General features: G+C 41.6%; 2 protein-coding genes across 3 annotated transcripts; one reads left to right on the top strand and one right to left on the bottom strand.

Moving 5' to 3' along the window:
• Window positions 1-3,475: 3,475 nt before the first annotated feature.
• On the bottom strand, window positions 3,476-13,782 carry RB195_015915 (uncharacterized protein; the record flags this gene model as incomplete). 2 transcript variants are annotated; one of them, XM_064206852.1, is made up of 10 exons in its annotated part: window positions 3,476-3,588; window positions 5,562-5,686; window positions 5,743-5,845; window positions 7,337-7,469; window positions 7,883-7,980; window positions 8,039-8,108; window positions 8,478-8,561; window positions 8,627-8,713; window positions 9,629-9,738; window positions 13,776-13,782. In XM_064206852.1, the coding sequence occupies 10 exons, from the start codon at window positions 13,780-13,782 to the stop codon at window positions 3,476-3,478; spliced, it is 930 nt and encodes a 309-aa protein (XP_064062732.1). The 2 variants fall into 2 exon arrangements, with proteins under 2 accessions (XP_064062732.1, XP_064062734.1); XM_064206851.1 differs by lacking the exons at window positions 3,476-3,588; window positions 13,776-13,782 and having other exon boundaries at window positions 5,470-5,686; window positions 9,629-9,784.
• Window positions 12,027-13,452, top strand: RB195_015916 (uncharacterized protein; the record flags this gene model as incomplete). Its single annotated transcript, XM_064206853.1, has 2 exons — window positions 12,027-12,075; window positions 13,232-13,452. The coding sequence occupies 2 exons, from the start codon at window positions 12,027-12,029 to the stop codon at window positions 13,450-13,452; spliced, it is 270 nt and encodes an 89-aa protein (XP_064062733.1).
• Window positions 13,783-13,837: the final 55 nt, after the last annotated feature.

Raw genomic sequence — 13,837 nt, 5'->3', positions numbered from 1 at the left:
AAGCGCACGTTGGTATTTTTCCAACGTAGAGTCTTTAGAGGGAGGTGGGAGCAAGAAGAATGTCGTGAGGGACATGTTCATCGTATGCCTTTCAAGTAAAACCGTAAATTATCTGAAAAAATGATTGAGAAAGTCTCGAAACTTGTGTTGCGAAAAGAGTTCAGTTAAGGTGAGAGGACACAAACCACAAAGTGGTAGAAAGTGGTACCTATTCTTTGTACTCTTGGTTACGGAACTAGTGTTCGATATGAATGAAGAATCTTGAGGATGAATGACTCAGCAATTTTTTTGTTGATCCTCCTTCTCCTCTCTAATTTATGTTTGATAACGTCGGAGTCGCTTAGCTGGCTCAGGCCACGCAAAGCCGTTATTCAGCTGTAAATATGAGAAGGAAAATCATCGAATAATTGAATAAACATGTTGCATTATAAATGACGTGATAAAAATTATAAAGGTAATGAAATGAAAAATAAATGGCCTGAAATGTACATAAGTGCCTGAAAATCTCGATCCTTTTAAAAGGTTAGCTCATTGTAGTAACTATCAAATCTAAGCATGACATATTTTTGTGTAATTATTTTATTTAAGAATAACGATCACAAGAGAGGTGACTTCTGCTGATTACTACGAGGCCTTGGCAATGAGTTCTCGTGGATCTCCCTCACAGCGGGTCAATGGCGAGGTTGCGTGGCACGTTCCCAGGTGGCAGATAGGGTCTAACCGCGGAGTAAAAGTGACCTTGTTCCTTCTCCGAGACAATGGATTCAGGTAACTGACTCCCTCTTTTTCTGCAACTAAGTGACTGGGAGATGCGAGGGAGGGGGTTTTAAGTTGAAGTTTCACTGTATAAATTCCATTTGTACACAACGCGAGGATGCATCCTCTTCCAGAATGTTGTGGAATAGATGCCGCTGTACTTGAAATTGTTCTTAGGAACATGCGACAGGAAGAGTTGGTGGAGTGAGGGGCCTGATCAACACGAATATGGCAATAAATGTCCTCTCTTTCGAAAACTGGCGATCCGAGTCGGATGTTTACAGATGGAAATATGTAGATAACATCAGCGTTGACTACCTTGTCACTTATCAGAGAAGTTCCACGTAGAAGATTGTAACTTCTACCAGGTGTTGATTATTTCAACACTAAAGTCGGCCTCAAAAGAACGGAGGAACCTCACATCGGGACTCTTGGCCTACAATAGAACGAGCAGGTGGAGAGGCTTTCCGAGTTTATTCGCAGTTTCAGAAACCCTGTTCTCCACGCTAAACGTGATAGTAGCCCACTGCAGGACACCTGCACGAATGCACGGGGAAGGAGGAGAGTTTTAAGCCATTAGAGACACCTGACTCCGAAAACTATATAGTTAATGCGCTAGCGTGAAGTGGAGTGGAGTAGCACGCACCGCAAGCAACTAGAAACTTACGCCAATCTAGCACAGCCACACGGGAAGGCGATAAAGGAAGACCATAAAGAGAGAGAGGAGTAGAAGTGCTAGCTGAAGTTGTAGAGAAGGGAAAGGGCATTCGCTATGCCCTTTGAGACTTCGCCAATCTTAAGAAGAAGATGACTGCCCTCTGGAACCTCAGTGATCATTGCATCGAAAAGGGAAATGGAGAAAATCATTCACGGTTCCTATTCTAATGTGATTCCGGAGGCAGCATGTTCATCAGAAGCGAATTGGTCGAATTGGATAACCCTGCTGGCTTAACGAACCTCCGGCTCTGTATATCTAAGTCAGGAGATTAACTTGATGAAAGACCTGACCCTCGAGCTCAAGAGAAGGAAAGGAGAAGATTAGGGAGCATATAAGAGCATCGAGGATGTTGTGATGATCGAGGACTATGATCACATATCTCCGTACTCACTTCCTTAACACCATCGTACTTCTTGCTTTTACCTATACTTTGGAAGTCTGGGCACACCGCAGGGAGGAAGAAAATGCAGTCAGTGGCATCAAACGTTTGATAGCGTATAGCACAGCGCTTGATGGATGTTAGGAAAGCGATGATAGCAGAATTCTACTTTACACTAGCAAGAGAGAGGATTGGAAGTTCTGCTCTACGTAATTGATCGAAGTTCGGAGACGTCATACCATTTGTCGAGAAAGTTTGAAAAAGGCGGATGTTTCAACGATACAGGTAGAAACTGTCCAACTCACGAGATGCATCGGAAATACGTGGTTAAAGGGATCATTTTAAGTGATTAGTGGGGTGACATTGGAAATCGCGGCACTGTAGTTTCACGATAAAAAAAGCAAAAAATCCGGATTTTCTCTTCCTCATCGAAGTGTGTGTGTGTGTGACTTCAAACAAAGAACAATGGGTGAGCAAATGTGTTGTGAAAAGTCAAACATCAAATTTGAGTAATAAATGTGACTTTTCCTAAAAGGTTCTTGTTTCAACTTTCACATTTCTATTAGTTCTCTGAGAAGTTATTTCAAAAACAAAACTTGGAGAATCTGCCAAAATTCACAAATTTCTCAACTGACCTTCAAAAAAGCCAGAAGGTCTGTGAGAGGGGCTATTCAACTATTTTACAGCGTAAATTTCCATCTACGAAAGCAACCGTTTCTAGGTTTTTTGGCACTAAGTTGTTAACGTGTATTTCAACTTACCAAAATCCGCAGTAGTCCTGTTTTCATTTAAAAGCAAAGTCAGTGTTCATCGCAATACAACTGTAAATCACACGTAAATCCTGAGAAGTTATTTTTAAGTTTTTAACAACTAAATAATTACATGAACGACTAGAGAATGAGAGGAGTGGGGTCGTTTTTATGAGGATCGTGTCCCAACTATACGTTTAAAAATGACCTGAGCCTGATCTACCAAGCCAGGGGCGTCAAAGGTAAGTTGGGATTCTGAACTATTCAGTCGGGGATACTAATGGCTCAGAGGTCCATCAATTTTCGAGGTCTTCGAACGAACAACTACCAAAATATAATCAGGGAGAGGTCCAGAGCAAATTCGAATGCAAATGCATAAGCTCCCTCTCACTGACTTCCGCATCATCTATTTCTACGGTTAAATGATGCGGAAGTCAGTGAGAGGAAGCCTATGCAGATAAAGTCAAGAAAGGTGCTAAAAGAAAGGAACAAATCTTTTGAAAAAGTATATATGACCAGAAGATATTGGTATTCTGGTTAATCAACTTGATCCATTAAGAAAGTACGCTGGATAAGTTATGAGGAAAGAAAAAGCGTGCGCAGTTAGCTGAAGAAAGATGAACGTCTAAAAACGAGCGAAAAAAGGAGAGAAATGTAGAATACGATTAAGTGGTGTTATTTAAAGGGATCCGGGATAAAGTACCGTTGCTGTGTGGGATAAAGTACCGTTGCTAAACGACACCAAAGTCCTGAATGTTACCAGAGTCAGAGATATGCAGTTAGACGTCACTATTCAAACACAGGCATACACCGATTTTCTTTGGATTTACCTTAAATATTTATTTTACTGTAGCACAAACGTCCGACCTTCCTTTAATCTTGGCATAAAGATTGCAACTTGTCGATAGTCAAATTGAAGCAAGAGCCAAGATTGTCAACAAACTTTATTACGGCTAACGTTTCGGCATCCTCGCCTTCGCCAGAGCCTGAAAAGTCAGATCATTTTTATTCTATTATTTATTCTGCTGTGTTTGGCCTTAGCAACATCACCGGTGATAGCTCCAAATATTTAGGAAAATTTTCTCAAAAGATGTTTTCTTGTTATGCCAATGAGGTTTAGGTAAAACGTTTTTTTATTGGGCCGACGTTTCGACAAACTCGTCTTTTTCAAAGGCCAGTTTCACCGACTAGCGTGGTTGCTAAACCATCACGATATTAAAGATTGTCACCAAGACAAATCTTTAAGAACGCGGTGGTTTGCCAACCGATCCGTTCTGTCTTGGTGACAATTTTTCTCAAAAGAGTTGCTTCTTGCTCTCCTCACTACCTCCGAGGATAGAGACGGAATAGAGATCTCTTACATCCTAACTTTCTTACTCAGATACTTAAATTCCATATAAATCTTTCTTGAACATAAGTATTGAACGTCTATTTCGTATCTTTGCGTAATGTAGGTTGAGACTACCAGCTCTTTCAATAATAAGTTTTGAGTACCAATATTTGGTGGGTCTTCAAACTAGTTCCTTTTTTAAGTACCCAAAAACACCAGACTAGATTTGCGTATATACATCGGTTCTCCAAGCTTTTCATACCTAATTTTTTGAAACGGTCACTGTAAGCAGTCAATTCTTCAGATGGCATTCTTCTGAACAACATAAATTACAATGAATGAAGTGCACGGCGCTGATCAATCCCATGCAGATACGGTTACGCGTTCGACTTTGACTCAGACGTTGTTTGAAGTTAATGAACGCGAGCGCAGCCGTACAATAACTTGCCCGGGCCAGCCAATGTACCGGAGCTGTTTTTCCTTCTGTCAGGTCTGGTACCAACCTATTGACCGCGGACTGATGAAACCCCTAGCTGACACTACGGCGGTTTCGAACTTCCTATGGACAGCCCAACCACAACAGACCTCTAACCAATTGAGCTACACCTGCCCCGTATTTGAAGAACATATGAGCGAAACCTTTCACAACCTTCCACTTTTCCGAGCTTTGCTATGTGCTTCTTCTTTGAGTGGTTCCAAATCTGAGAACTGTATTCAAATTGAGGTAGGATGAACGAACTTTCTTTGCAACATTTTCAACGCACTCCGGAAAGCTGAGACTAGCACCAGAAAAATTGCTGCCTTACCTTGATTTTTGAGAGTTTCTCCTTCAAACTATAATACGACTATTGGCGTGCATTTATGTAGTTTGACACAGAAACGAGGTGGCAATAAACTGATTGTGGTCTGGCGCTTTTTCTGAGGGGCAGCTGGTGAAATGTGCCCGCGATTGCGGCTTGATATTGTCTTTGTGAAATTCAATTGTTACCGAAACATAAGCACGCAATCAGGGACAGGAAGGACTATCCTTACCCTCCCGAATGCCTGCGAAAAGGAGGCTTTCATGGTATCGCACACTTTTTTGCCATTTCGCAATGATCTGAGACAATGATATGAACATCTAAGTTAAGGTTGGAGGTGCAGAAAACCTTCCTGTGCATATGAATAAATTTCTCTGATCCTGCACAGACTGAATCTTTTACGCACTTTCTAAAATGCAGGTCAAAGCTGTTTTTTTGCCACAATTTTGCCACGATATTCGATCCGTTAGTGTGATATGGTGTTCTTTTGCTCTTTGCTTTCTAGAATTCACCTAAAACTCTAGCCTAACTCGAACTCCAGTTCTACCACTGCTTTTTTCTTTGATTTGAGTAATTATTATCTGGAGCCTTGTGAAATGTGATTGATGCTACTGTGAGCTAAGAATGAACTCATTTTCACAACGTTCATCTCATAGACATTTCATACATCAGATGGAATCAGTAATGAAAACATCAGTGACCATCTACTCTTTATATGAATGGTTTGCATAATTCTCTTATTTGCTCCTGCCGCTCGTTCCACTTTTGCTGGTGGTTTTGCTTGATTTGCTTTTGCTTGTTTTTCTACTGGTTCCACTTTTCTTCCCACTCGATGCTCCTTTTCTCGATGATTTCTTTGCTTTTGAATACTTCGCAATAACCATTATGAGTAATATTGGGATGATTATAAAAATCAGTATTGCCGCAATTATCGCCAGAATTATGAAAAGAGTCCTGAAAAAAACTCCATCAACTCAAATCACTATTAGATTTGTGATGAGGATTGCTACCAGTCGTAATCATCCTTTTTCTTATCTTTGTGATGGTCGCCGCTCACATCGCTCCCGGAACCTTGGTTAGAAGCCGGATCACCAGTACTACCTTTGCTTACCTCTGAAAAGTGGAAAGTAGCACAAAGAGATTGGTTATTCAAACACGTACATTTCCACAACTGTTCTTATCTGTAAATATAAGGTTTAAAAATCAAAAACATTACATTGTGTAGTGTTCATACTGAATAGGGAACAGAGTAGTGGTTTGCGAATACAGCTACCTCAACAAGCAGTAGAACTAGACACGACCACCAATAGCTATGTTGCATTCCACTGCATCACAGACGCATCGTCCGTGATGAATTCCATGATTATTTTTCCTTTCTTCTTCATTGCCACATAGAAATGTGTTCACAATAGCGTAAACGCTTGATTTTGGAAACGTGTTCAAGGGTAGCTTGATGTTGTGCGTATGTGAACTATTGCCATTCCAATCTAGTTATCCTGTGATCAGGAATCAGGGCTGATTGCATAATGGGGTGGAACGGATTTCAGGTGGAGTATCCGCATACGGGATCGTAGATTATGGAGACCGGTGTGGCTCCGCTCATCTCCCTCTAAATCCCTGCAAGCAGCCGGCTCTGAATGCTGTTTTGTACGATGCCTTCTATTGTAGCACTCCACCTTTGCACGCGAAGCGTCCCTTACTGCCTATCGGAGCAGTCCGAATTGATTTTCGACGACTCTCAGATCGGAGGCGGCGCAAGGAGTGGAACGTTGCAATAGATGGCGTCGTACAAAACAGTATTCTGGAGGAGGTTGTTTGCGGTGATGCAGGGAGAGATGAGCGGAACCACCCCCGTCTCCGCAATCTACGACCTCGTATACGGATACTCCACCTGAAATCCGTATCACCTCAGATTCGTGGGGTGATGCTTTTAATCTTTCCGCTTGGGATGCGTCACTACGCCCACTTCAACTCAGCATCGTTTGAAGATAACGAACGAGTAACGTACGAAGGCTAGACGATGTGTCAGTCAATCTCAGAAGTCTTCCCAGAAAAGGCTGTCACAATTTTACTAATCCCGGAAGGACGAAAAACTTGACTTGCATTGAGGAGGTTTTGAATCAGCGATTGATCGTGCAATGCGGATCATCGAAACCTTCTACTGACTGCGCTACATCCGCCCATAAGCCTAATATCTTAAGTTTATAGCAGCAATTTCAATAATGCTCCTCCTTTGCAATTTTGACTGGTTGCTGAACGCCTGCAAGCAAGGCACCACAAGACGTCTGTAATTTGGATATATATATATATATACATGTATGTATATATGTATATATTCATATACATCCATTCATTTTGCAGCAATGGAAGAATCTAATCTTTGGCGTGTCATTCGCGGGAGGAAAAAAACTTTCGAACGTGGCAAAGCTGTTTATGCTTTGCTATCAAAGAATTGGGAATTATAACATAGTTGAGATACATGAAAGGAGTGAACTGCTAGCCGAGGTTCTTTTTGGGAAATAAGATTGAATGGGAGGAACGCTGATTCATCTCAAAACAGAAGTATAACACTAACAAAGGACTAACAACAGATTTAAAGCAAACCTGTAGGATTCGTAGAACCGCTGCCACTGCCGCTGCCGCTGTCGCTGTCGCTGCCGCTGCCGCTGTCGCTGTCACTGCCGCTGCCGCTGTCAGTACCCTGATCTCCAGTAGCAGATGAAGAACTCTTATCACCCTTAAAAAAAGAAGGAAAAAAGAAATGATTAGCTTGAAATTTTAATTTTAGACTAAAGACTCTAGAAAAAGCTTTGGAAAGATCCCAAGTGTCGCAAGGAGGTGACCAACTGCAACCGAAAAATTTGTCCGACTATGTATCATTTCCTTGCTACTAAATAACATTAGAATACTACTCCTTCTTTATCACCTCAAAATAGCAGCTCTACTAAAATTATCTTCTACTCCTAGAGATAACCGATGGAAAAAGTAGCAAAAAGCAGCAGAAGCCGTAGTATTTGGCTAGTTTTCAATTGAGGCTTGTGGTTGCTTGTGCCACTCATGACACCCTGCTTTGGAGATTTTTAGGCTGCTGAACTTCTACTTTTTTTAAAAAAACAAAAATAGCTTTTAAAATATTCAGAACATCGACACCTCAGCTCCAGTTGCGGGTTCACCACTCGGATTAGTTCCGTCAGATTGTCCGTCACTTCCCGTGGCACCTGTAGTACTGGATGGTGATGATGATATCTCTAAAATATTTTTTGAGGATAAATTATTTAGGACGTACAAAATAAGCTAAGCGCTAACTGTCTTGAAAGTGTTTTTTCACACAATCTTTTAGCGTTTCATTTTCGTTGGGAGCAGCTTCCCAGTGTTCCTAAATGCATATAAGTAGAGATAATACGCACATCATGATACGTACGGTGCCTTGCAGAAACTTTTCTGGGAAGACTTACGATCCGTAAAAAGAGCGAGATAATAGAATATGTTCCATTTAATCTTGAATATCCTGTGTAGTTTCAAAAGACACATGCCGTAAAATTTTGTTATTCCACTACACCAAGAGCATAGCTTTCATTCATACAGTTGTTTAATGTTAAGTGGGGTCTCCCAATCAACGGGTGCAAATAAACTTTCTTTGCTACCATTGACTTGACTGTACCAGTACTGTCTTATGCATTTTTAGCTTCCATTTGTCCAATTCTTTCGAATGTTGATATCAGAAACCATTCAGAAAAACTCATACCAGCAGTAATTGGAAGTTTTTATTGCATAGGTCCTCCGCACAGAAGCAAACAGCTCGTTCTAACGTCCAGCAACTGCTTGCCAACTAAAGATGCAGTAGCCCGTAAAATTGAATTATGTTTAATTTTTCTGCTGAGCACAAAAACAAACCCATTCATCGTATCTGTATATGCCATATTCAGCAGGTTCGTCAAAGGTACAGGGATTTTTAGGCTCATACATGCACATATATTTATCCTGAATATTACTTTATACTGAATGAGTGAATCCTAACAGTCTTGGTTGCTTGGTTTGTAATCATGTTATTGAGGATAGTGATGCTAAATAGATTGTTACATAGCAGCAAAACAACACTTCTGTCGTTACGATTGCGTGAGAATCGCGCAATACCGTTACGCATCAACGGTCGTCATTTTAACTACGCCTTTTCAGATGTTCGTCAGCCTCTCTGCGACTTCCACAAGCTCTATACTCGTTCCAGAAGAACAGGGTGCCTTCCTCTCTCACTATTCGTAGTCAACCTCTTCTCAATGATACATATTGGGTCTCTTAGGTATGCTTTCATTTAATATCGGCATGACTACCATCCGTGAAGATGATATCAATATGAAAACATATTTAAAGCCTGAGGAAGCCTTATTTCGTATTTATTCCCCACTAATTAATTTTCTCCAAATAGATGTTAGTTTCTTCTGTGCTGATTTTGATTATGGGATTTTCGACGGATCTGATCGATCCCTCAAGTTAGTGTGGGCAGAATCTTATGAACGTGATTGGCAGCTGCTAACAGCTTCCGCACAATCGCAGAGCAGTCGGAGGTTCTTGGGCTCTGGCCAGTGAGTGGGCCTTACTGATAGGGGTCCCTAGCAGGGGTAGAACACGGTTTATACAGGTCACAACCCATAATCAAGTCCTAAACACTTGTGTGGGACGTTGCTAAGCACGCCCAATGCATAATGAGGCCAAATGAGAGGATGTTTTTTAATACCTCTAAAGACCTGAATGTTGTTATGCAGCCATACTTGGACATCGTATTCTACTTGACTTGTCACTAAAATGCGCGCTTATCGATAGTCCTGCTTAGATCTGATTTATTGAAGGAAACAGAGTGAAACTAATAAAATCGTTCTTCAAAATTTTTGAGGGTCTTACATCAGCTGTTTCTTCTTTTTGCACCTCTGTCAGCTGACTTCCATCAGTCCCTTCCAAACACTTCAGTGAATGCCCAAGCAGTGGTACGATCGCCAGCAAGGTGACCAGATCTTTAAAAAAGTATTTGTAAAAGACAGGAAGACGAGTGTTGTTCATGTTCGACTGTCCTTGAATTTTGGCAGATTGAATTCGTAGCTTTTACATTTATTTGCTCGAGCTATAGCCAAGATTGGTATTTATCTTTATTAACAGCGTCTCGGCGTTATCGCCTTCGTCAGAGCCTGAAAATATCAAGGCTAAAAGTAGTTTATCCCCTCAAGCGCCTCATCACTTACAGAAAATATTCAAAAGGCACCTAAACTCAAACAGCAACACAGCGGCTAATGCCCATTTGTTAGATTTGGTAAGGTAACACTGATCACCAACTACGAGTCACAAGTATTTTTATAGGAAGATGAGTGTCTGACGGCCTGCCCCGTAGCTCAAAACCCGCACAGGTCTTGATATGGGTCCAATTCGTTTGTGATCGCAAAGCACTCATGCTTTCTGTTTATTTTTGTACTTTTGGCAGTTATCCAAAATGCTTCTAGTGTTTTGCGCGCTACGATCTTGGACTCCAAAAATAGTGTTGTAACTTTTATCCCTATTTTGGTGTTTTGATGAAATACTATGCGGTGTGCTCCGAGTGGAGTAGAGAGTTTAGATTTTGTTAATTCATCTAGATGCTCCTTTATGCGAATTCACAGTGGGCTCCTGTTCCCCATATGTAATCGTCACCACACGAACTGCAAATCATACGATCCTCCACTCCTATACCATGCAGTGTGCCACTCTACCATGTGGACAAACCACGCTGCTCGGTCGGTCATATGTACGATTGCGTAGAAGCTGACACTTAAGGTTCGCAGCTAATGTTTCCACAACCCTCACGTCGTTCTGTAGACTAGGTTGGCGCAGGCAACTCCGCATCGCTCTGCTCACATTAGATTTATAAGGCACACAGAGTGGAATTTTTTCTGGGGCATCCAGTATTTTAGATTTTTCTTCCATAAATCTGCTCCAGAAAGTGGAACATTCAATGAGTAATCGAATGGAGTTTTGATCTACGGTGCGGGCCGTCGGGTTCCTATAAAACCCTTGTGATTCGTAGTAGGCACGTGATGATCAGTGTTGCGTCATCAAATCTAGCAGATGCATTAGCCGATATGTTGCTCTCTGAGTTTTGGTGCCGTTTGAGTGTTTTCTGTAAGTGATGAGGCGCTTGAGGGGATAAATCACTTTTAGCCTTGACATTTTCAGGCTCTCACGAGGGCGATAACGCCGAAACATCAGCTGTTAATAAAGATAAATAACATTCGTGGCTACAGCTCAAGCAAATAAAAATAAAAGACACAAAGCTATTTTTTTGCGTAGCGCTGCTGTTACTATGAGCAAGCAATATTCTTCCTCTAATATTTGTCCGGCTAGCAGCCGAATTCGCGCCATTGATTAGTTGGTAATGTCTGTTGTGGGGACTCACCTACCTAGTCTTTTAACAACATAATATTAATCATTCGAAAAATTGCGGTGAGTTCCACTCCTGTGGTAAACATTCTGCGACACTGGACGTTGGAATGGATGAACTGGAGAAAGATTCCATGCGTCTTTGATAGGGTAGAGCATCATCTACCCCAAGAAGGCCGTTCGACGATCTGCATTGCAGCGAGACATACATCAAAGGCAGCCTTACGAGCAGACCTTCGGATGTAGCTGCCGAGGAGAAACACTTGGACGCGTCTACGCAGGTGGCGCAGGATGTGGATTGCTGCTTGCATTGTGCTGCTATGAGACTTCACTTGATCCACCTTAATTCGAGTGGCTTGGCTTCCAGACTGATGTAGTCGTTTTATTTGTCATTCTCCCCACTCCCTTTCCGTGATCATTTGGTCCAGTCTGACGCTAACGTGGCTGAAGTTTAACATCCGCAGTAGTCTAACAATGTAGACCCTCCTCTATTCTTAGCTTTATCCACTGCAAATCGGCTTCAGTTTTATTGAACGTTTTCTGGTGGACCTTTTATAACTTAAGCGAGACCCTACTATTTAGAACGTAAACGTATTTGCTACGAAGCATTAACTGTTGAATATGTCATCCTTCGTTTAAGACTTAAGAGCAAGTGGTTGTGGCTCTGGCCACTCCCTGTACTCTTCCTCTCGGTAACCCACCGATTTTCTCACAGCTATACTGAGAAAGTGAGATGAAAGCTTTTTCTCCTGGGTAACCTGGTTTTTGCTACTTCCGTAACGAGTCATTTTTGCCCTCTATAATAGGTCGGTTCAACATTGTTTTGCGACGTTTGGTGCAGGCTTTGACGATTTTGTTCACGAACTGCTGAGTTTTTTTAGAGGAAAGCACTCAGATGCGAAAGCAGACCGTCGCCTCCCTCTTTCTCCTTCATAGTAGGCGCAGTTCGTTGTTTTCTTTCTATTAGAGCTACTTTCATTGTGACGACGAGCCGTCGATGCGGCATTAGGTTCTCCTTAGAGTTCAATTCAATAGCTGCGATCGCGTAGCTTGTGTACGCTTCTATGAATTCGTGATTAAAGGTTGATCAAGAGCAAAGTCATCGAGCTTGGTCGATGGCGACGTGCGCAAGATACGTGCTTCCTTCTGTGAGCTGGAAGGAAATATTTTCCCTCACAGGTAGTTTGTTGACTTTTTTTTTATTAAGCTTCACATCCTGCCTTTCACTAACGTCTTTTGAAGACACCTAAAAATGCCGATATATTCGCTTTCTGGCTACTCTGCTGGCATTGATGAAGTGTTTAACGATATATTCTGGGTTTTTCCGATTTGTAGTGGAGATCATCCGCATCGTGCTACATGGGTTGTGTGGTCTGTAATGTGAACATCAGTGTCTTAAATGGAAACTGCGCTGAAACTGGAGCGATATACAAAATCGATTGTTTGAGATGCAATGCGCTTTATATTTGCAAAACAGAACGTGAACTGAGTGTACTGAGTGAATCAATGAGGATTTAGGCAGTAGGCGGAGAGGAAATCCAGCCTTAGCGCTCGGAAAGCTCATCGTGAAAAACACAATGGTAACGATTTTAGGGTAGTCTTGAAGATACTAGAAGATAAAATAAGATAACGGCCAGCCCGACAAACACTGGGCATTCTGGATTTTTAGCAAAAAGGCAAGTAACACTCAGGCACCGCAGTAATTGTCAACGAAGAAACCAAGAAAAGAAAGGATATTTGGTGGTCAAAATTACAAATAGATTGACGTTTCAAGCATCCAAAGGAGACTTGAGTGTCACGACGTCATGATGTTAAGCATAATCGGAGTTCCACTTTGTTACACACAATATATTTTCATTCTATGCTATGGAGTCATAGGGCTCCAAGTAGAGCTTGCAGAAGGGATCGCGTAAAAGCATCAACATCACCCATTATTGTCCAAACTCTACTAGCTGGCAGTGTTCAATCTATATTCACAATTTCTGGAGGCGAACACAAGTCGTTTCCTTATGACAATTTTCAGATTGTGTAATCTAGCAATGATGACCAGTTCTCTCGCATTTTCTTCTCGGAATGAAGTCAGCTTATGTTTTGTTCCAGAGTATACTGACTCAGACAGGAAATCTCCATCGAAACTAAAGTCGTTATCATTATCGTCTTCGAAGCATTCCAGCTCCTCACAACGGTTGTTTTACAGCGTCTGGAAAGAAGAGATGTTTATACTCGAGTATCAGGTGTGCTCATCATGTCGTGCCGTGATTGCCGTGGAGAACAATTTAAGTCTGCTCTTGCTAGCTTTCGATTATGAGCGCATCGAATAGGAATTATGATTAAATCCACAAGATTTGAGAAATTTGATAGATGTTAGGAGCTAGAGAAGTGGCGCCACCTTATTTTGTACGTATTTTCTTTGAGAACTCAGCAACAGAACGACTCAATAACTGAAATTAGTGAGACGTTCTTGTGCCACACCTATCAACAATCTTGTTGAATGGAGGATTTCGCTGTATCAAAATGAACGAAATCTTTGGAATTTCATGATTACTCCATTTGCGGGAGCACTCTGGAAGAGTCATAACAGTTTATTTTTTTTAATGATTAGCAACTCTGTGACTGAGATGAAGTGAGACAAAAAAAAACGTACGAATCATAGCGGCTGAGTCCAGCAACTAATGAATAACAATGAACCTGACTATCACCGCAGCC

The sequence above is a fragment of the Necator americanus genome, chromosome V (genome assembly GCF_031761385.1).
Source record: "Necator americanus strain Aroian chromosome V, whole genome shotgun sequence".
NCBI classification, from domain to species: Eukaryota; Metazoa; Nematoda; class Chromadorea; order Rhabditida; family Ancylostomatidae; genus Necator; species Necator americanus.
The sequence above is the reverse complement of the archived record's forward strand: the minus strand, read 5'-3'. Positions and strand labels throughout refer to the sequence as shown.